This window comes from Ceraceosorus guamensis (assembly GCF_003144195.1).
Source record: "Ceraceosorus guamensis strain MCA 4658 unplaced genomic scaffold IE81scaffold_43, whole genome shotgun sequence".
NCBI classification, from domain to species: Eukaryota; Fungi; Basidiomycota; class Exobasidiomycetes; order Ceraceosorales; family Ceraceosoraceae; genus Ceraceosorus; species Ceraceosorus guamensis.
Genome location: NW_020290038.1, coordinates 48,041 through 66,619, shown reverse-complemented (window position 1 = coordinate 66,619; position 18,579 = coordinate 48,041). Strand labels below are relative to the sequence as shown.

The following is an 18,579-nucleotide window of genomic DNA, read 5'->3' as shown; positions in this document are numbered from 1 at the left end:
GCGGGTCTGTACGGGCACGACAAACAAGCGAAGCACCCTGCTGCACTTTGTTCGAGGCACCAGACGACTCTCGAGTCTTGCCCGTCACGTCTATTGGTCGCCTGCAGCAGCATGCATCATGCGCGTGAAGTGCAGTGCGATAGCTGCGCTGAGACGCGTTCAGGGGCCAAGGCCGGTCCGCGTCGCGCTCTCCCCTTATTTGCAATTGTGAAATAAGTCTTTTGTGTCGACTTTTCGTAATCGAGTCAAAGTCTGAACTGTTAATGCTTGACGCGCTCATGGCAAGTCACCGGCGCTCATTAGCGCTGTCCTGTGCTTGATGCTCACGACTGCTATATACAGTCACAGAGTAGCTGTCACATCCTTTTGATGAGCTGTGACCCCCGCCGATGCTGCCCAGTCGGAGTGACTGGTCGCAGACGTGAACGCGACCGCTGTACACACATACAACAGTATGTGAACCGCCTAAGCACATCCATGCAGCATCATTGTGATACGCGCGGGCATGGCGTTCGCCGCCTCGTTCAAGCTCACGGGTGTATATTTTTGATTCTAGGCACTCACGACTCTGACTCGTCGGGACTCGAAGCTCGATCAAGGCTTGCCGCGCTGATGCGTCTAGGAGTCAGCTGAGACAGCCGCTATAAAAACACGCGCCTCAGACGCGCCTCATCGCGAACGCGGCTGGCCTATATGCGTCTCAAATCGCCCGTGTACACTCAGACTCAAGACTATATCAGCTATCCCGTACATCATTCAAATGTTCACATATCAAATTTAAGACCTAGACATCCGTGCCATTCAGAATTCTTGATTAGATTATCCGATACAGATTAAAGATTGTGGCTCGTACAGCCAAGGCCCACATCACGCTACCGGGCGCGGATGGCCCAAATTAAGGGTGTTCGATTCACCGCGATTTCAACACGTGATATGTTCAAAATCAAGAATTTTGATTGTCTCTCGTCCCGGCCGATACAGAGCTGTCACAATAATAATGATTTTGCGTCCTGCATTGATTATTCAAAGATTGATTTGATGAGATTCCATTCAATCTGCGACGCCGTCACTCCACAGGAATTGGCTGCAGCTAGGCAGACGTTTGCATGCAGGGCAGCACAACCACGACGAACATCGGTTCAACCGCAAGTGCTCGTCAAACGAAGGATCACCATGACCGCGTCCCGGCTAACGTTGCCTGGAGCATGACATCCGTGCGACAGGCCTGGCATACTCACGCAGCCTTCGCCGATGCTGTGCAATCGGTGCGTTGCACGTCCACAAGACCGGTAGCCAAGCACGTGCGTGCGCCGCTACTGGTCCGAGAAACGCATTCTAAGAAGCCTCCAAGACCGTCAGCAAAGAAGCATACCCTCTACGCTTATCTTCTCTCGCAGGTCAAGGGTGCCAACGATGATGGACTGTCTGCCGCAGAAGCTTTGCCGACAAGACCGCCCGGGCCGAGTGTCAGAAAGGGCCCGAGGGCGCCTTTAGCACTTCTTTCTCCGCCAAGCCGCGAGAGACTCGAGGCAGAATCTGCTCTCAACACGCAAGGTGTAGCACAAGAGCAGCGCGAAGGCTCGACAAATGCTCTCCCTGGCGCAGCACAGCCCAAGACCTCTGCACAGCAGACCGATGCTGCCGAGGGCACGGAATTCGAGAATCGCACTGCACGCCACACAACGGCACTCGAACGTTTGTGGTCGAAATCTAGTGGACCATCCACGCTATGGCAAATACTCTCGAAGCTGATTTGGGAAGGGCATCCCGACACGGCGAGGATGCTTTTGCTCCACTCACTGTTTCAACACCGCCACTCGCTGAAGTTTGCGGAGGTCTCAAAGATGACATTAGAGGCGCAGGAGGTGGAGGCACTTCTCATCAACATGTTGCATGAGGTCAGGCACTCCGAGTCAGCTCGTAAAGCTCCGGGACCTGTCTCAGCGGGTCGTCGCGTGGTGAGCAAAACGCTATGGATGCCTCCCGGCTCGACACGAGGCATTAGCATAGAGCCCCACACACAGACGCTGGTCGCTATCCGATGGCTGTTCCACGCGGCCATCAGCGTCGGGCTACCTACGACATCGCGCATGGTGATGGCGGTTCTTCGAGCGTATCGGAATCGACCAAAGAATCGTGCAGAGCTCGTCAACGCAACTTTCAATCACGTTGCTGGAGCTGGCGCAACGACTTACGACGTATGTGCACCGAATTTCGAGTTCGAAGCAAGCGCAGACCTCAATCCACTCGCCATACCTGTGCAGATAGTTCTACCTTTGCTAGAGGCGCTGACAAGGTCAGCTCATTTCGAGAGAGGCGAAGAATTCTTGCTTTGGTGGGCTGCGGCGCGACCATCGAGCACGCTTCCTTTCGAAGAGCCGAAGCGAAACACCGCCGACCTCGCGCCTTTGACATTGCCTCTTGTGCAGACACGATACAGGAAATTCACCGAGCCTTCGTCAGTACCGAATTTTGCCTGGGCTCACCAAGGGGACATATGGGCAGCACTCATTGACGGACGAACATCGGTTGGAGACTTTCGAGGAGCTTCCATCTGGCTCCATCGCTACCGCGTCTTTCTACAACAGGCAAATCTGCAAATTGACCAATGCTCAAGAGGCGAGATACAGGCTCGGAAAGGCATCGCTGGAGAAGCCCCGGTCACAATCCGCAAACAAGCTCTGCCTTACGAAGTCTTTGCCAAGGCTTGTTGTGGCCGCATGACTCGACGGGGAAACTACGATGCGTCGGAAGTGGACTACAATTGGATCAAAGTCGCCGCACCATTGAAGCGAGCACGAGTCGAAGCGGTGAAGCAAGTCCTGCAACACGCCAGGCTGGACGGCGTGCGATTCTCTCCTCGCACCGCACGCTTCCTCATACAGTTCATGGCCATCGCGTACCCTCGTTCGGAAAGACTGGGTATGCTGGTATCACAAATCGCAGTGGACACCGCTACGCACAGGGAGAAGACTTCGGACGGACCCATCTTGGCGGAATGGTTTGGCCCGCTGTGTCGACTGCAAGACCACAACATCTTTCCTAGAGGTGGAGACGTAGCACTGAGCAAAGAGGTGCTACAAGATCAAGCCTTGGCGGAGTCTGCAAAGCTGATTGTTGATATCATGCAATCACCACGCAATTTGTTGGCATATATGCTTCTAGCGCATCATCGCCAGACTCGAGGAGCTCCTTCGAAGGCGTCGGCTTGGGTGACGACGCAAAACTTGGAAAGCATCGTGCGGTCGTGTCTGATCGCCAAGGACACCCCAGCGGCCATCATCGCTTTACGTACCCATCGCATTTGCAATAGGGCTACGAGCTTTGAGCTTCAACGTACCATTCTCAAAATCGCGGAGAAAGAGGCGGGTCTTCCAGCTCTCAAGGAGATTTATCGCATCTTCTTTTCGGCGAAAGATTCTCAGACGGAAGGGGAAACGCTGGGGTTCACCGTGCCCTACAGCTTCCTAGGACACGACAGCTCTCCGCTTCGGATGCTAGAGCATTGCCTCCGACTCGTCCTCGTGACGCAGGTGCAGCTTGCCCAACGACTATTGGATCCGAGCAATCATAGCCTGCAGATCACACAAAGCCAAATCGATCCTTCCAGGTACGACACTCTTGGTAGGAGGGGCCGCTATGGTAGCCGACACCGCCCCGTCTGTCCAGCTTGGGCCTTTGCTACTGCGAGGAGCTTGATCAGCAGCGCTAATGCCGAGCGCCCAGAAGACAGGGAAATGATCCGGCTAGCTATGAGCGCTGCTAACAAACAAGTCGTCAAGCCGCTAAAGGGTGCTTCGACAGCTCGCAAGCGGCGCAGCACTGACGCACAAAACGGCGTCTTTGTTGACCTCGACTAGCTTCGACGTGAGGAAGCTCCTCTCGACCATGCAATGCATGTATATCACTCATGACGGCAAGCAACAATCATCACATGTCGATACTTGTATCATACATATGGCGCTTCATTTCGGCTTGGCGCCGCTCTCGCCCGAGTCTCCCTTGGAGAAGTGACGATGGCCCAAAATGTGATGATCCCTCGAGCCATCTCTGCTTAATGGCAAGGACTCTGCTTTTGCTTTGGCCACTGCAAAGTCGATCATGTCAGAATCGCCAGTGACTTTCGACAGGCTCCAGCACTGCTCGTAGACGACTCTCACCTAGATCATGGTAAGACCGCCTCTTCGGGTCTGCTTCTCGTTTCTTGCGATGTTTGGTGACCTTTGCCTCTGGCCTGACGACGACAACAGGCACAGGCGATCTCGAAAGCAACTCTCTTGAGTACAACAAATCAAGGGAAAAATTTAGTCTTTTGTGCCGCGGCATATGTCATCGAGGAACCCCTGCATTTCGTGAACGCTACGAACGCACCTTGAAGCGCTGCCCATTGTCGCTCCTGCCAGCATCTTTTGCAGCGTGTTCATCGTCTTGCCTCGCGTGCCAATTGTCAAGCTGTCTGGTCGATACACATGTATCATGCGCACAACTGTCGAGGTGACGCTCATGCCAGCGACGAACTCGACCACGATGGATATCTGGGAAAAGCATTGAGAAGTCGGGGGTTGAGAAGGCGCACGGCCTGCAGGTCTCCATGACGATGCGCTGCCCTCACCTTGCGCTCTTCAACGTCATCGTTGAGGTCTACGATGGAGTCGATGAGATCGCGAGCTTCTTCTCTGGCTTCATCTTGGTCGATGTCTAAGCGATGCGGTACGTATGTGATCGTGTTAGCCCAGGACCAAGTGCCTGCTTCAAATGCAATACGCACCCCATGGCTCCCCTTCCAACACCCTGAGGGCGACTATCTCATCTCCATCCTCTACCAAGGACTCCATGAGCCATTCGAGCGCACGCTCACTATGTCCGCACACGAGAGTCAAATCAGCTACAGACGAAGCGATACGCGGATGCTTTCAGAGTGCTTGGGGCGGCTCACCTGTATGCATTCTCATCTATGGCGCACATGAATGTCCGCGTGTTCTTTGTCCGCTTGTACCCTCTGGACTTGACCTGTGCAACGCAAGGGAGGTCAGACCATCGCCAAAATCAGCCGCCCAGTATGTCAAGGTCCACACCCTGAAAGCGGCGTCTCGCGATGGTAGCTTCCCAGATGAAGGCGCGCGTCTCAAAAGTCTACCTACCTGTAACGTGAAGCTGAATTCTCCAGTGATGTTCTCTTCCGTGCAATCAAACCCAACCTTACGTTCCCAAGCTCCGCCCTTTTCGCTCAGGCCACCCAGCGAGGCGCTCTGAGCTCTGGGGGGCAGCTTGATCCCCGTTGTCGCAGCCGAACGTCCTCTAGCTTCGAAGCTGATCGCACCTCCGCTACCACCGCTGCTGCTGGAAGGCCTATGAGAAGTCTTGACGGCGCTCGGTGAGGATGCTGTCGAGACGTTGGAAGAAGTGTGGGGTGCGAGCGGAGAAGATACAGAAGGAGCGGTCGATGTGACCCCACTAGAGCCGGCTATCTGCGATGGCACAAAGGAGACGGACTGCTCTGCGTGCGGGGCGGGCGAGGTGCTTGGGCTAATGTTTGGCAGAGGACCATCCGACGTGCGAGGTGAACGATTTGGGGAAAAAGATTTGCTATCGTTTGGAGATGATGCGCCCGAAAAGGTGGCATTGCTAGGTGTGGGTGTAGGAGAACTGGAAGAGCTGCTGTTCGCAGCGCTGCTGGTACCACCACCTTCAATCATGATAGCGCGCGTGGGAGAAGGTGCTCGAGAGGAGGGATGCGGACCTGAACCTCGAGGACATCGTAGGATGGAGTGGACGGGAGATGCGGTGTGATGCCGAGGTTGGTGATGATGGTTGTGCAAATGCCCTGAGCTCTGCGTCGGACTGGTGCCGAAAAGCGGCGATGAGGAGCCACTCTGGTGCTGAGCAGCAATGGCGTGTCCGTGCTGCTGACCAGGCACTTCGAGCGAGTTTCGCTGAGACATGATGACCGCAGAGACGCTATTAGCGAGCGGCTACAGCTGTGGGCGTCAATTGTGATTAACGTGCAAGCTAGGACGACTGAGGTGTGCTGATGTGCCCACGCAAGGGCTGCTGCTGGCGAGCCAGACTGAGTCACTACTTCGAGACTTGAGTTTCGGATTCACGATTTGAAGGTCATGACTCCATGACTGCTTTTGCAGACCGGATAGTATGTCGTTGCGAATCCGTTGCTGCCAAATCAAAAGGACGAGAGAGGGATGAGCATCTGGATCAGAAAGGCGCATCACAATGTGAATCAAAGTCACAAATGAGGGAACTGCGATCGATAAGCGCCATTTCAGGTCATCTCGCGTGCCAAGAACCTGCACTTCGACAGCAGCAAGCAGCGCGTCGCTCATCCCTGCCGCGGTGCATCTGCATGCTCGTTGCTGCTGCATGCTACAATACCTATACCGGTATAGACATGTGATGGTAAACAGCTGCTGCATATATATATATGATTCTTGATTCGGATACTCAATTGCGCCGCGGCCATCTCAGTCTGCGGGGCAACGGCGCAATTGCAACCTCCTGCTGCTGCGCGCTCAAGCGCTCGCTCCCGAGTCCACGAGTCTTGAGTGCTGGTTCAGCATGTGTGGCTTCGTGGCGGTAGAGGTCCCTTTCAGCTCGAGCTTGAACACAAGAGCTTCAAAATCGCGAATCAACCTCAAGACGATTCGAGTGTCCGCTACATACTCGCACACGCCTTCAAAAGCCGCTAGCAAAGGCACGCAGTTCGTTCAAGACTGGAGCAGATCTATCTGGGCACCGAGGCTCACAAAAGCCAGGTGCCCTAGGACGATTTCATTGTATCCGCCAACAAAGTCCACATGGTGACGTATCCCAGAAGCGCGATGGGCAAGACATTACGACGCATAGCGACGTCCCAATGAAACACTCTTCTCGGTTCGCCCGACGAGATGCTGCGATGTCTTCGTCCCGATTGAGTGGTCGGCCGACGTATCTGACCCACGCTCGAGATACCCCTGAATAGTCGCTCGGGTCCTCCTGACTGGTTCGGCCTTCGTCGTCGGAGACCAGCTGCAGATGTATCGTCGGTGACGCTACCGGCAGAGAGCACCGCATCATCGTCCAAATCCGTCTCTGCCATCGTATCATCGCCTCCACTGCGCAGGCCCGCGTCGCTTTCCCATTCGCTCTCAGTGAAAGCGCTGCGACTGCTCAAAGAGGTCGGCAAAGGACCGTTTTGGCCCAGCCCACCGCTCAGATCGGCGGAAGTGAGCACGCTCCGGCTGCTGGGGGCGCCCATGATGGCTCTCCAGAAGCGTCTGCTTGGCTCCCGACGTGCCCTTCGATTCGACCTGCTACTCGCAGTCGGTGTGCTTGTTCCAGAGGCGCTGCCGGTCAGTGACGGGCCGGCAAAGTCTTCCGGAGCGTCTGCGATGTTGCTGGTCACCCATCTCGCCACAGTGTCCGAAAAGGCGGTGGTCGTGCCAATCACAACCCAGGCACCTACAGGGTTCCGTGGACCGAAGATGAACAATGTGAGTCGAACGAGAGGCCAGCAGATGGCCTGTAAAGCCATCAGGCGAATGACGGAGCTGGGCAATGCATAGTAAGCCAGCCAGCGGCGCAACAGCAGCGTGGTGAATGACAGAGCATGGTAGGCGGTCGATATACTCTGTGAAAAGCATTGAGCGGCCGAGTCAGCGTCCGACTTTGCCTTGGGCGAGCCTTACACACACGCACCCAGAGAGTGGAGACCAAAAATTCTGCGGCACTAGGCTGTCTTGGCCCTTCCACTTGAATGCTGCGCGGGCTCATTAGACACCCATTGACAATCAGACACAAGATTGCATTTCGCAGGAGCCAGAAGGTGCCGAGACTGCCGGGCACCGCAGCAAGCAGACGCAGAGGGTGTAGCAATCGTCGCATAACCCAAGCCGAAGGCGCGGCAGCTCCTTCATCGCCAACCTCGGTGAGATGAAGTGGCCGGCTAAGAGGCGATGGCGGTGAGAGCCCCTAGCGCACCGTGGCATACTTATCAGCCGTGCGCTAGACCAACAGAAAGACCGCTTTGACGAGGCGCACTCACATCATCATCACCGGGCGGGCTCATTCGCTCGCCGCGCGATGTGCTCGGCCAAGCCCTTCCCCTTTCTCCCTGTTCTAGCCCAATAGGTGCAGATACATTTCTGCTGTGCGACTGCGTGGAAGTGCGACTTGACCTAGGCGGAGTGACTGGTCGACTTGGTGTGTACGGAGGCGGCAAATCGCATGGCTCGTCTATCGCCGTCGTGCTTTGCGGCAGCGAGTACGATCGCAAGTCGTTCCGCGCATTGCCATTCGCTGTCCTAACAGTGACCTCGTGCAAAGCACGAAGCGCTTGCGGGCTTCCTGAGGGCGATGAGACTCTGTCATTGGCGCTTTCGGATCCATCAACATTACCTGAATGCCGATAGGAGGCTGCGTGCTGAAGGCCTTGCGCCAGGGAGGCAGCCAACCAGGCGATATCCGCATCAGTAGCTGCGCCTGTAGGCGCAATGGTAGGCGTAGGTGCTGAGGAAGGTGCTGCCGCCGACGCTGACCCGGCAAAGTTCCGTGGCTGAGCCGCCGATGTTTGCAATGATGAATAAGAGCTTGTTGGAGCATTAGTCGTTGCGCCTGATATGGCACCAACGCTACTGCTTCCCGAGCCTGCGCGTCTCCTCCGCCTGTCGCTAGTGGCGCGGACAAGATCCGCCCCAGTTTGCCCAGCCTCGCTGTTTGTCAAGGCTATTTGTACAGGGGATCCAGCTCTCGGCGTTCGGGGTGTGAAAGCCAAACCTGGGTCGTTCGCCCATGATCTCGCACGATGGCGATTCCAGCCACGCGGCGAGGCTTCTGCTCCAGCCTCTCCTTCAGCCCTGCTCGACGTCGAAGCTTCATTAAATGATCTAGACGTGCTGAGAGGGGACAGCTCGGTCGCTGCGATCAAAGGAGAGGATTTTGCGAGGCGAGCTTTGACCAACGTGTTTCTTCGAGCAGCGTCGGTGACGATAGACTCGTCATGCCGACCAAGGTGTGCATCTCGACCTGGAGAAGGAGGTCTGGAGGAGGTGCGAGGGCTCCTGCCAGATGCAGACGTGGTATTTCTTCTTTCATCACCAAGGTTCCTCGAGCCCTTCCTTGCAAGGTCAGTCGACCCAAAATAGTGAGCGCTCTGGGCTGAGGCTCGTGGCGTCTCGGGGCTATGCTGACCGGACCTGATCCTTTGATAAGAGGATGGACCAGCTTCTCCGACCACGTGCATGCCATCGCGAGCATGCTGCGGCCCTGCACAAAATTCCACAGCAGTATCAGAATCCGCCTCGCTTGCAGAATGAGCCTCCACTTCAGTCTCAGCTTCCCAATCCGTGTCTGTCTCTCCCTCCGTCTCGCTCTGGCTCTCTGACTCCACATCACTGTGACTCTGAGTCCGGAGCTGATCGCGGTCGCGGTCGAGGCGCTGTGGCAGCGCAGGAAAGACGTGTGCCGAGGGCCGCGAGAGGCTAAGAGTGAGGGCCGAAAGGCTGAGCGACGAAGGGTTGCGGGAAACAGGTGCGCTGATCGACGTTGGTGCACTTCGATTCGCGTCAGCCTCTGGCGTAGGGTCTCGACGTCGAAAGGCTGGTTGCGCTGCCAGCTCCTCGTTGGGAGGATATGCCATGCGTGTAGACATCGGTGCGAGGCTACGCCGCGGACGTCTCTACTCTTCAGGTGTCATCGAGGCGTAAACTGTGCTTCTGCTTGCCTAGCCGCAGCTTCAGTGGCTGAAGACGAGCGGAAGTGAGCGCCGCGGCATGTCGGATATGCCTGGATGCTGCGTCTTCTTTCTTGCGTCTCTTTATAGGGTACTCGAGTGAGAAGCAGCTGGCCCGAAGCGCTTGGAAGAAGCGCTTGGAAGAAGCGCTTGAAAGAAGCGGTCTGCGATAATGTCTCTTCAGTCTCGGATCAGGCTTGATGTGATTCGCGAATTCGGGGTCGGTGTGACGAGGCAAGTAGCGTCTACCGCAGAGGTTCCCAGCGATCGATGTCGCATGACAATCACGAATGACGAAGTACGATCGAAGCACACAAGCGTAATCACGAACACATGAGGTCGCGAGACACGAGAGATGACGGACAGGCACACCGGCTTGAAGGTCACGTGGCCGCTCTTTGCCTGCTCGTAGGAGTGCGGCAAGGAACTCAACACTCAGTTTGACTCCACACGATAATCACGAATCTTTTGAATCGTGAATCACGAATTGAATTGTGTAGGTGTACCTACCGGTACCGCATGCATGCACGAGAGTGTCGCTGAGCAGTCTGAGTAGCGCATGCGCACGCAGGGGGACACTTGCCCTTCAACAACGCCGTAGCAACGAGGCAAGATCCGCGCAGTGCTTGGCAGCCGCAAGGAGGACGCTGACCTCTTGCTACCACGCGCAATTCGAGCTCCGGAATCGAGACCTCTTTCGCAGCCCGTCCGATCCTTCTTGGACTTCGAATTTGGCTGAAGTACACTTTTGCGAAAGGGCCTCGCTCCAGTCTTGGCGAGTGGAGCTATGCTTCCCATTCTCTTTGCACCACTCAACTTGTTCTAGCATTCACTGCGAACCCCAAATTCCACAGATTCTATAATCATAGCCGTTAGGTGTGTCACAAAGTCGTCATACGCAACGATCATTCAGTCTGACATCCGCTTCTCTGCAAACACACCATTGTCCTGTACCAATCACACCATTGTCTTGTACCATCCCTTCATCCATTCAAGATCATCATCCGCAATATTCATTAGTCACCCCGTTCGCTAGTGTGATGTAACCGTCGCAGCACCGTTGAGGCCCAGCATCCTTGCACCGAGACGGACGAGCGCGGGCTCAGGACAGATCACGGCGTGCGTATTGGGATGATCATCGGCAACATGTGCGCGTGTGGCAGGACAGACGCTGATGTCCATGCACAGACCACCATGATCGAACTCAATCTACACGTCCGCAATGATCGAATGCGCACTCACGACGCTCACCACATCCACACACATCTTTTGCTTCACAGCGCATGTTTCGTGTGTAAAAAAAAGAATTGCGCTCAGATTGGCCAAGAAAAGGCATTGAAGGGCGGAAGGGAAGAGGTGTTGGGCGAGGGGATGGGATGAGTAAGATGACCCTTCGAAGCGGCGGGCGAAGCCAAATCTCAGAGGGAAAGAACGAGAAGAGGAAAACGTGCCTATTGCGTCTGCAGGCGCCATTGCGCGCGGGGGGGGTCATATCAGAAGGGTGTTCGGAAGAGAAGAGTGCAGAAAATAGGCATAGAGAGGACGAGCGCCTTCCAACGACATCAAGTAGGCAGGTGTTCATGGTGTTGGTGACTTCGGAACGACACTGGGGTGTGCCGCAATGAGGATGATTGGTCAGGCCGCGAGGAGAGAGCAAGCAGGTAGATGGTGGACTCACTCGTCTAAGCTCTTGTGCATATTGAGCTCATTTAGAACCGTCTGATCCATGGGTATGGCCGACTTTCGCCGGACGTGCGGACTTTCGCCATTCTTGGCAACGGTATTTCGAGACGTCGCGGGGAATTGCTTCTAGAACGACGGAATCGAGGGCAGAGTCAGTGATCTGCATACCGGATCTGCGACCTAGGGCCATTGTGCTCACCATGCCGCCCTCATCGGCCCTTGGAGTCGCTGGCGCCGCATCGCCAGCCTCAAAGCCCTCCCCCGCGTCCTCAAAATCCGTAGCGGATGACACATCGCCGTTCGCTCCATGCCCCGCCCTTCCGGCACCTGCGGTCTCGACGTCGTTTAGAAAGCTGCTGGAGCCTTCGGCCCCGTCGCCGCCTGAGTTGATCGAGTCCGTGTCCGACAAGCTCATGAGTTCCGATGCGCTTGACCGAGGCGGCGCTTTATCGTCATCAACGAGCGACTGAGGCGGCTTGCGGCCCTGCGATTCGCAATTGGAAATTGCCGACTCTCGCAGGCGCTTCCACGCTTCATCTCGAGCTTTCAACTTTTGCCTCTCGCTGTCGCAGTCGATTGGGGGAGCGTCAGCGCAGTTCTTTGCTACTATGTGTCCTACTAGTCGCACTTACGCTTGTCTCTGATGCTTAAAGTCATTAGTGCACATGTCAAACAGTGCTGGGTTGATCTCCATGAACAGCTTGAGAGCGTTGTATACCAACCCATGGATTGTCCGATTCCAGTGGCTCTTGGAGTTCTGATAGAGGCTGGCGAAGACGATTGGTAGAATGACTTGCACATTGTCTCCGATGAGATTGACAATGTACTCATTATTCCAGAAGTACAGTGCTCGCTCGGCGACTTGGAAGTGTTGGCTGTTGATGCAGCGCTGCAACTGCTGGAAGAGAGGAACTTCGATCTTGACAAACTCGGTCGGCTCGATGACGTCAAGAATCTCCTCCACTTCGTTGAGGAACATGACCTCTTTGGGGCTGTTGACCTTCGGCCAATACCGCAGGAGACCGAGCAAGACCTCCTCCGTGAGACTGCTATCCTTTTCCAAGAACTGGACAACGCAGTAGGCAAGCTGGGGGTGATACAGAGCCAAGCTCTTGACCTTGTGCAAAGGGATGAGCACTCGAGTCAAGAAAGTCTTGTGCTCTTCCTTCAAAGGAAGCGCGAAGCCATTGATGATCGAGCCCAAAATTTCGAGCAGCTCGGCAATACCGTTGTGTCTTTCCGATTCGTAAATGAATTGGAAGAACACGTTGTTGATGGATCGACGGATGAAGGCGCGCAAATTCAAAAACTTGCCATAGATTCTGTGCAGGGTAGTCTTGAGAAAGTCCCTCTCGCGCGGGTCTTCGCTGTCGAAAAGCTCGAGCAGCTACAGGGCGCCACGTCAATGTGACGATCGAAGGTCAGTGTATGAAAAAAATTGCAAGCAGAGAGCACCACTCACTTGAAGCACAAAGTGCTGATCGATGAACTTCTTGGCGACATTTGTGTTGAAATCCGGGCTCTCGACAAATCGGAGAAAGAACTCGTATACAATCTGCAAGTGTGGCCAAGCCAGTTCCAATACGGGTTCGTCCTCCTCGGGATCAAAGGCGTCGCCAACGGGGTTGACTTGCGGAGGTATAGATCTAAAGAGATTGGCGCCGAACTGCAGATGAGAGGCCAAATGCGGCTTCAGCGGCGCCTTCTCGCAGACACATCGATCAAGGGGAGGTGCTGCGATGGCTGCAGCGTGTCCGCCGTTCGACGAGTGCTGCTTCGCACCAATTCTCCACCCATTCCGGCCTCTTCCTGCTGACCGTATCTCTCCAGTGCCACTCACCATATGAACCACTTCCGGGTAGATCGCCTCAGTGATCACGTTTCTCTGACTTGTTATGTAGTCCAACATCTCGTGCAAGGTCTGAGCCTTTACCTGCTTGCCTTTGAGATCTGAAGACGCGTCGTTGAAATCGAAGACGTGGCAGCACTGTCGCAACTTGCGCACGAACAGCTCCGGTCTGTCTGCTGGCACCACCTCTGTGGGGAAAAAGAAAGACGGAAGCGATGGAGCGCGACGTCAGTCTGCAATGGATGCGTCGAGACTCGCTAATTGGGCAAGAAAGGCACTCTTCTTCGCACACAGCCTCCTGCTCCCATCGATTCCTTTCGAGCGCCTCCCAACTCACCTCCGAAGTTCGGCAACTTTTCCAACTCTACTTTTTCCGTCACGTGGAAGCGGCTGCTTCTCTGCTTTCTAGGGGGCGTTTTCGTAACGGGAATGGTGTCCTTCGGACCGGTGCTCTGACCCTGTCTGAGTCTATTGAGAGCACCTGCCTTGGGAGGTGTCCCTAAATCTCCAGGTCCACCCAAGCCCGATCCGCTGTTTGGACTCAGGCCCAGATGCGGAACCTGCGCAGCGGGAGGCGGGGGGCTCGAAGATCCTCCTAATGGCACACCACCTGGCCCCAACGCTGTACCTGGATGAGGAATGGGATCGGCGGGCATCTCGGACGAGACGACGACGATGGGAGGGGCTGGACCCGTCTTGTCTGCAACCCCTGCTCCACGTCTCTCTGGCGTTCCAGACCCGCCGCCCAACGAGCTGCGCACGTCAGCCCGGCCTTCTCCACCCCTTGGAAGGGATGTAGATGAGGATGAAGGGGAGGAAGCTGATGTACTCTTGAGCGATCCCTGATAGCTGGCGTTGGCTGGCACAGACCCGCCTTTGGGCGGGGGCACAGGTATGCCTTGGTTGGGTGTTGATCGTCCCGATCCATTCTCCGAGGACTTGGATCGAGACAGATTCTACAAACGTGACAAAGATGATCAGACCTATGTCAGAGATTCTCCACTGCTGCCACTGTTTCCAACCCGCGCAACTCACCATGGCCTTCTTGAGACCCTTCATGGCGACCTACGAGAGCGAGATGCGAAGATGGCTTCTCCTCTCCCAAGATGCGTCACCGAGAAGCAGCCAAGCCTTCCACTGATCGCCTACTGCTTGACTAGGCTTCGCTTCGCAATATGTTGCCCCCTTGCGGCCAGACAGGCTGAGCAATGAAGGTGAGGTAGACCCCGTTGTACTTGATGTCCCTAGCGACGACTGACTTGTAGTGCAAGTCGAGAGTTGTGTTTAAGTGGCGGAGCAGGTCGTGATGGAGGAGATGGCAAGAAGCCCCTGCGTCGAATGTCGAAGCTCGAAGGGCGGTGAATGGGTATTCTGCTCGAATCAGAGTGATGAGCGAGAAGGAGTAGTGGGCAAGGGAGAAGGATGCCCAAAGATCGAGAGGATGCAACAATAACAGCGACTAGTGAGAGCTCCCGACTGCGAGACCGAGACTTGGCAGCCACAGAACGAGTCGAAGCAGATGCTTCGCTGCGTATTGTGTTGTGTTCGAGTGGTTGGGCGGTGGATGGATGTGTGGCCCGTCTTGATACGTGAATCCGTCACGGTCAGAATGATCATCGACCCTCGCGCTACGAGGACGGTGTAGTTGATCACTGATGTGACTGAAGGTAATCCGCCGCCGCACCAACAGCAGCAGCAGCAGCACTCACACCCGTGAGCTATTAGCAGCATGCAGACAGACGCTCGCGGCCTGTACCAGTCAAGAAAGAGTACTCGTACCTCGTCAGGCGCGTGCATGGGGCAGCGCACTAGGCCTGCTGAAGCGGCTGCTGGCGCGCACGCAGATGTTGATGCTGCTGAAGGCGCACTCAAGACTACTCTGCTGACGCGCGCGCATGGTTCAAGTAGCAGGCGCCATCAGCCACGATGCATTTTGGCGGCGGCGGCTTAATTGGTGGATGTCCTGGCTGCTGCTGGCGCAGAGACCCGAGCGCATAGTCGACGCGCCCGTCCAGCGAGCTATAGGGAGCTTCAGCAGCGCCTCCGACGCGCTGATGCTGCCGCGTGCCGCACTCACACTTCAGAACGAGCGCGCACGACACGTTATGTACGCATAGCCAGCATGTGTGGGCGGCACAGAGCACGCACGCGCCGCACGCCACGCGTAGCAGGAGCGTTAGGAGCAGCACCCCTCATCAGGGCAGTACTCAGGCAGCACGCGCACATCAACAGAACCCGAAACCCATGCAGATTATCGCTGCTGCAAACACCTCAGCGACTGCATCGACCTGCATTCAATGATTCGCGGTCACCACACTCCCACAAGTCTGTAGCGGTGATCTTCAAGGCTCATCGCTCATAGCCGCGCGCCTTGCCTGCTGGTCGGCTCCAAGCTGCTTGCTCCCTCGTGCGCCTGATGCATGGGCCATCTTTGCTCCTTTTCTGCTTCGCTTCGCGTGCGTACATACACCTATACGCAAACGTTGAATTACCAGTCACCAGTCCAATTAAGTTCTTGATTCAAGTGATTCCAAATCAAAATCAACCGAGACAGATGCACGCGAGCGCGATCCTTAACCCGTGACCGATGCTGTGACTTGGACTCAGACTCACGACCGAACCCGCCCAAGGCTGAGGCACATACCCCGATGGTGACTGTGTATCTGCGTGGCACCCACCTCAAGTCTGAGCCTTGAACGTCGGTCGAGAGTCAAAACTTCGACTCGAGACGTTCAAAGCAGAGAGATCCGGGTCGTTCTTTGACCCGCCATTTTGCACATTCAAAGTCGCGATCCATACCACCGCGAATTAGGGTGAGTCGGAGCTCAAAGTGTATCTTCTCATCAAGCGAGCAGAGGCTGCTGTTTGCTCATTGCACCCTGCTGCACCCTGCGGCACACGGCATGCGTCCCTACACCCACCGTACCGCTACCTACCTACGCTCCCAGCCGTAAGTCGGAGGTACAGTAGGCATTGAGTCGGAGCTGACGTGAGAAGACATATACAGTAGCTTTTATCAACGTTTTGGACCTCGTCACGCATGCGAGGGCGCCCGGTACTGCGTCCGCCAGTGCTCGTAGAGCATGGCATCACGATGACATAGAGAAATGCGGCCGTCCTTTTTTGGTTTGCCTCAAATGAGAAATGATCACGAGCGAGTCTTGGTTGATGGAGCAAATCCACGACTTTGAAAACCCGACCCTTGATTGCGAATTTGAGTCAATTTCTAATGGCAGCAGGACCGACACCAAGAAGCTTGAACGTCTTGAATTCGTGTCCTTGAGTCGATCCGGGTGCGGCTCGCACAAACGCGAACAGGCTCGGCCATGTGGTGGTGCTGATCAACAATCGGGCAGACTTCACATCTTCCTTCCTCAGCGACAGTTTCAGTGGTGCCGTAGAGGACGAAGCAATTCACCCCGAGAGACTGGTCTACGAATCGTGAGTGGTCAAAAGTCACTTTCGCTGCTGACACACAGCTCCAACAATCAGCTTGTTCCCATGCACTTTCTCGGCTGTCTGCAGAACGCCTAGCTACGCCAGGCTTTGAAATGCTGGCTACAGCTCATTAGCCCGCGAAAACAAAAGCCTAGTCTCGACGCGCATCACAGGGCTTGTGCATCGCTGAGCAACACGCGAGCAAGTCGGAAAGAGGAACTTGTACTTCATTAACCATGTCGTCGGGTGATAATGTACGCCAGATACTGACGAGCTCAAGCAAACACCTTGTTGAAGAAGGAAGAAGTAGCGTCGATGGACTTTTCCCAGCCGCTCTTGACCTGCGTGTCCTGGAGATCAGGGCGCAAGCCAAAGCCATGGACCGTGTTTGGGTAAGTGGTGGAAGCTGCATCGAGAAGGTTCTTTGCCTTGAGCTTCGTCTCCCAAGTCTGCCTGAGTTCCGGTGCAAAGAGAGGGTCGAGCTCCGCACCGTTGATCAGAACGGGCGTGGTGATCTTGTCCGCCTCCTCGGGCTCCAAGAGCGAAGGGTGGTACAGGGCGATACCATCCACCAAGCCTGACTCTTGAGCAGCCAAAGAGGCGATCTTGCCCCCGTAGCAGTAGCCAACAACTCCGACGGGACCAGACTTTTTCGCCTCCTCGATCACGGGCTTTGTCAAAGGGAAGGTCTTGTCAGGACCATTGCCCTTGCCGAACCAAGCCATGAAGTTCTCAAAGTTCTTGCCCATCTTGGCCTCGTCGGGAGCGCCTTCGGATGCCTTGGATGGCAGCTCGCTGAAAGGAAAGAGACCACTCTAGCTTAGCGATTGTCCTCGGAGGTCACGCGAAGATAACATGAAGCCTCTGCTACTCACAATTCCTCTGGCTTCATCTGGCCACCTTTGAAGTAGTCGACGGCAAAGACGGTAAAGCCAGACTGCTTGGCCAGCTTGTCAGCCACAATACGCGGGTTGACAATGCCGAGTCCATAGATGTCAGGAGCGATGAGAATGGAACCTTTCTTGGAACCTTCGGCGACGTAGACGGTCAGCCCAGCGATCTGCTTCTCCGTTCCGGTAGGAGAGCCGGGAAGCTGTGCGATGAAGGAAGTGCGGATGCATCAGTGCGCCGAAGAGTGGTTAGGATGCACTTTGGTGCGATGGCACGGCCACTCACCTCCTTGAGATCAATGCAACCAGCGCAGAACGACATCGTGAGTATGTTTGAATGAGGTCGTTTAGTTGAAGTTCGTGTGCGCGTGAAGTGAGCGAGTTGGTGGTAGAAGGAACGATTGGGCGGGACATGCCCATCTTTTGAGGAGGATGTAGGACCCGGCACAGGCTTGCATGCTCGTCCTTGCCCACTCAGGCAGCAGCGGCATGCAACTGTTCATCAACGTTCGGCAGTTCAGACTAGTCAGAGACTGACGCACTGCCCAGCAGCACACAAATCGAACAACCTCATTCATTCATCCACGATCGAAGTGAGAATCCCCATCGAGCTAAGCTTCGCGCGCGCACGGAGCAATCGTGAATGATGAAGTGCGCTGGCTGAACCTCCACTCGGACTTTGCATGGCGCACACGCGAGCCGCTCCGGCGCTAGATCAGTGTTGAGCGCTTCCGCAATTCTGCCGCTTCGGCAAGGCCATGCACAAATCCTGAGAGGGTCTCAGTCACTCACGACTACAGCAAAGTGGAGTTGCCGCACATCGCGCCGCGGTTTAGCATCGTATATCGAATTGAATGCGCGAATTGGCATGTAGATTCTGATTCTAATCAAGAATCACAATCGAAACCGCCTCGAGCTCTCAGGTGCACGTACCGTATACACGAGCGCAAGCATTTGCATGTCGGAAGATCCACACGTACCAACTTTGAATTGCTTTT

At 55.5% G+C, this 18,579-nt stretch overlaps 6 protein-coding genes across 6 annotated transcripts; 1 reads left to right on the top strand and 5 right to left on the bottom strand.

Moving 5' to 3' along the window:
- The first annotated feature begins 1,072 nt into the window (after nucleotides 1-1,072).
- On the top strand, nucleotides 1,073-4,261 carry IE81DRAFT_324544 (hypothetical protein). Its single transcript, XM_025514262.1, has one exon. It carries the CDS (start codon nucleotides 1,107-1,109, stop codon nucleotides 3,858-3,860), a length of 2,754 nt encoding a protein of 917 aa, XP_025368566.1. The 5' UTR covers nucleotides 1,073-1,106; the 3' UTR covers nucleotides 3,861-4,261.
- IE81DRAFT_324543 (hypothetical protein) lies at nucleotides 3,917-6,231 on the bottom strand. The gene is made up of 7 exons (XM_025514261.1): nucleotides 5,142-6,231; nucleotides 4,937-5,010; nucleotides 4,769-4,857; nucleotides 4,613-4,698; nucleotides 4,372-4,535; nucleotides 4,161-4,276; nucleotides 3,917-4,087 (listed from the first exon to the last, which is right to left on the bottom strand). The coding sequence occupies exons 1-7, from the start codon at nucleotides 5,940-5,942 to the stop codon at nucleotides 3,966-3,968; spliced, it is 1,452 nt and encodes a 483-aa protein (XP_025368565.1). The 5' UTR covers nucleotides 5,943-6,231; the 3' UTR covers nucleotides 3,917-3,965.
- A 486-nt stretch (nucleotides 6,232-6,717) lies between these two features.
- IE81DRAFT_367468 (hypothetical protein) lies at nucleotides 6,718-10,011 on the bottom strand. The gene is made up of 3 exons (XM_025517084.1): nucleotides 8,036-10,011; nucleotides 7,690-7,962; nucleotides 6,718-7,621 (listed from the first exon to the last, which is right to left on the bottom strand). Exons 1-3 carry the CDS (start codon nucleotides 9,638-9,640, stop codon nucleotides 6,773-6,775), a joined length of 2,727 nt encoding a protein of 908 aa, XP_025368564.1. The 5' UTR covers nucleotides 9,641-10,011; the 3' UTR covers nucleotides 6,718-6,772.
- Nucleotides 10,012-11,920: 1,909 nt separating this feature from the next.
- IE81DRAFT_175622 (protein phosphatase 2A regulatory B subunit) lies at nucleotides 11,921-14,472 on the bottom strand. The gene is made up of 6 exons (XM_025510666.1): nucleotides 14,289-14,472; nucleotides 13,591-14,209; nucleotides 13,245-13,441; nucleotides 12,867-13,070; nucleotides 12,033-12,791; nucleotides 11,921-11,967 (listed from the first exon to the last, which is right to left on the bottom strand). The coding sequence occupies exons 1-5, from the start codon at nucleotides 14,310-14,312 to the stop codon at nucleotides 12,033-12,035; spliced, it is 1,803 nt and encodes a 600-aa protein (XP_025368563.1). The 5' UTR covers nucleotides 14,313-14,472; the 3' UTR covers nucleotides 11,921-11,967.
- On the bottom strand, nucleotides 14,473-15,113 carry IE81DRAFT_175598 (hypothetical protein). Its single transcript, XM_025510665.1, has one exon. It carries the CDS (start codon nucleotides 15,048-15,050, stop codon nucleotides 14,634-14,636), a length of 417 nt encoding a protein of 138 aa, XP_025368562.1. The 5' UTR covers nucleotides 15,051-15,113; the 3' UTR covers nucleotides 14,473-14,633.
- Nucleotides 15,114-16,480: 1,367 nt separating this feature from the next.
- IE81DRAFT_324538 (alpha/beta-hydrolase) lies at nucleotides 16,481-18,136 on the bottom strand. The gene is made up of 3 exons (XM_025514260.1): nucleotides 17,868-18,136; nucleotides 17,567-17,784; nucleotides 16,481-17,486 (listed from the first exon to the last, which is right to left on the bottom strand). Exons 1-3 carry the CDS (start codon nucleotides 17,901-17,903, stop codon nucleotides 16,967-16,969), a joined length of 774 nt encoding a protein of 257 aa, XP_025368561.1. The 5' UTR covers nucleotides 17,904-18,136; the 3' UTR covers nucleotides 16,481-16,966.
- Between the last annotated feature and the right edge of the window lie 443 nt (nucleotides 18,137-18,579).

Bases quoted from the DNA above. Each gene is read 5' to 3' on its own strand.
- IE81DRAFT_175598 (XM_025510665.1), bottom strand. From the start codon at position 15,050: ATGCACGCGCCTGACGAGGTACGAGTACTCTTTCTTGACTGGTACAGG.
- IE81DRAFT_175622 (XM_025510666.1), bottom strand. From the start codon at position 14,312: ATGAAGGGTCTCAAGAAGGCCATG. The intron at 13,442-13,590 runs GTGAGTTGGGAG...TTTTCCCCACAG, and splicing joins AAAGTTGCCGAACTTCGGAG to AGGTGGTGCCAGCAGACAGA. The intron at 13,071-13,244 runs GTGAGTGGCACT...TCTCATCTGCAG, and splicing joins ACCCGGAAGTGGTTCATATG to TTCGGCGCCAATCTCTTTAG.
- IE81DRAFT_324544 (XM_025514262.1), top strand. From the start codon at position 1,107: ATGCAGGGCAGCACAACCACGACGAACATCGGTTCAACCGCAAGTGCT.
- IE81DRAFT_324543 (XM_025514261.1), bottom strand. From the start codon at position 5,942: ATGTCTCAGCGAAACTCGCTCGAAGTGCCTGGTCAGCAGCACGGACAC. The intron at 4,858-4,936 runs GTGAGCCGCCCC...GTGCGGACATAG, and splicing joins ATAGATGAGAATGCATACAG to TGAGCGTGCGCTCGAATGGC. The intron at 4,088-4,160 runs GTGAGAGTCGTC...TCGACTTTGCAG, and splicing joins GCGGTCTTACCATGATCTAG to TGGCCAAAGCAAAAGCAGAG.
- IE81DRAFT_367468 (XM_025517084.1), bottom strand. From the start codon at position 9,640: ATGTCTACACGCATGGCATATCCTCCCAACGAGGAGCTGGCAGCGCAA. The intron at 7,963-8,035 runs GTGAGTGCGCCT...ACGGTGCGCTAG, and splicing joins GCCCGCCCGGTGATGATGAT to GGGCTCTCACCGCCATCGCC. The intron at 7,622-7,689 runs GTGCGTGTGTGT...TGCTTTTCACAG, and splicing joins TTTTGGTCTCCACTCTCTGG to AGTATATCGACCGCCTACCA.
- IE81DRAFT_324538 (XM_025514260.1), bottom strand. From the start codon at position 17,903: ATGTCGTTCTGCGCTGGTTGCATTGATCTCAAGGAG. The intron at 17,785-17,867 runs GTGAGTGGCCGT...TTCATCGCACAG, and splicing joins GTTGCATTGATCTCAAGGAG to CTTCCCGGCTCTCCTACCGG. The intron at 17,487-17,566 runs GTGAGTAGCAGA...CTTTCCTTTCAG, and splicing joins CAGATGAAGCCAGAGGAATT to CGAGCTGCCATCCAAGGCAT.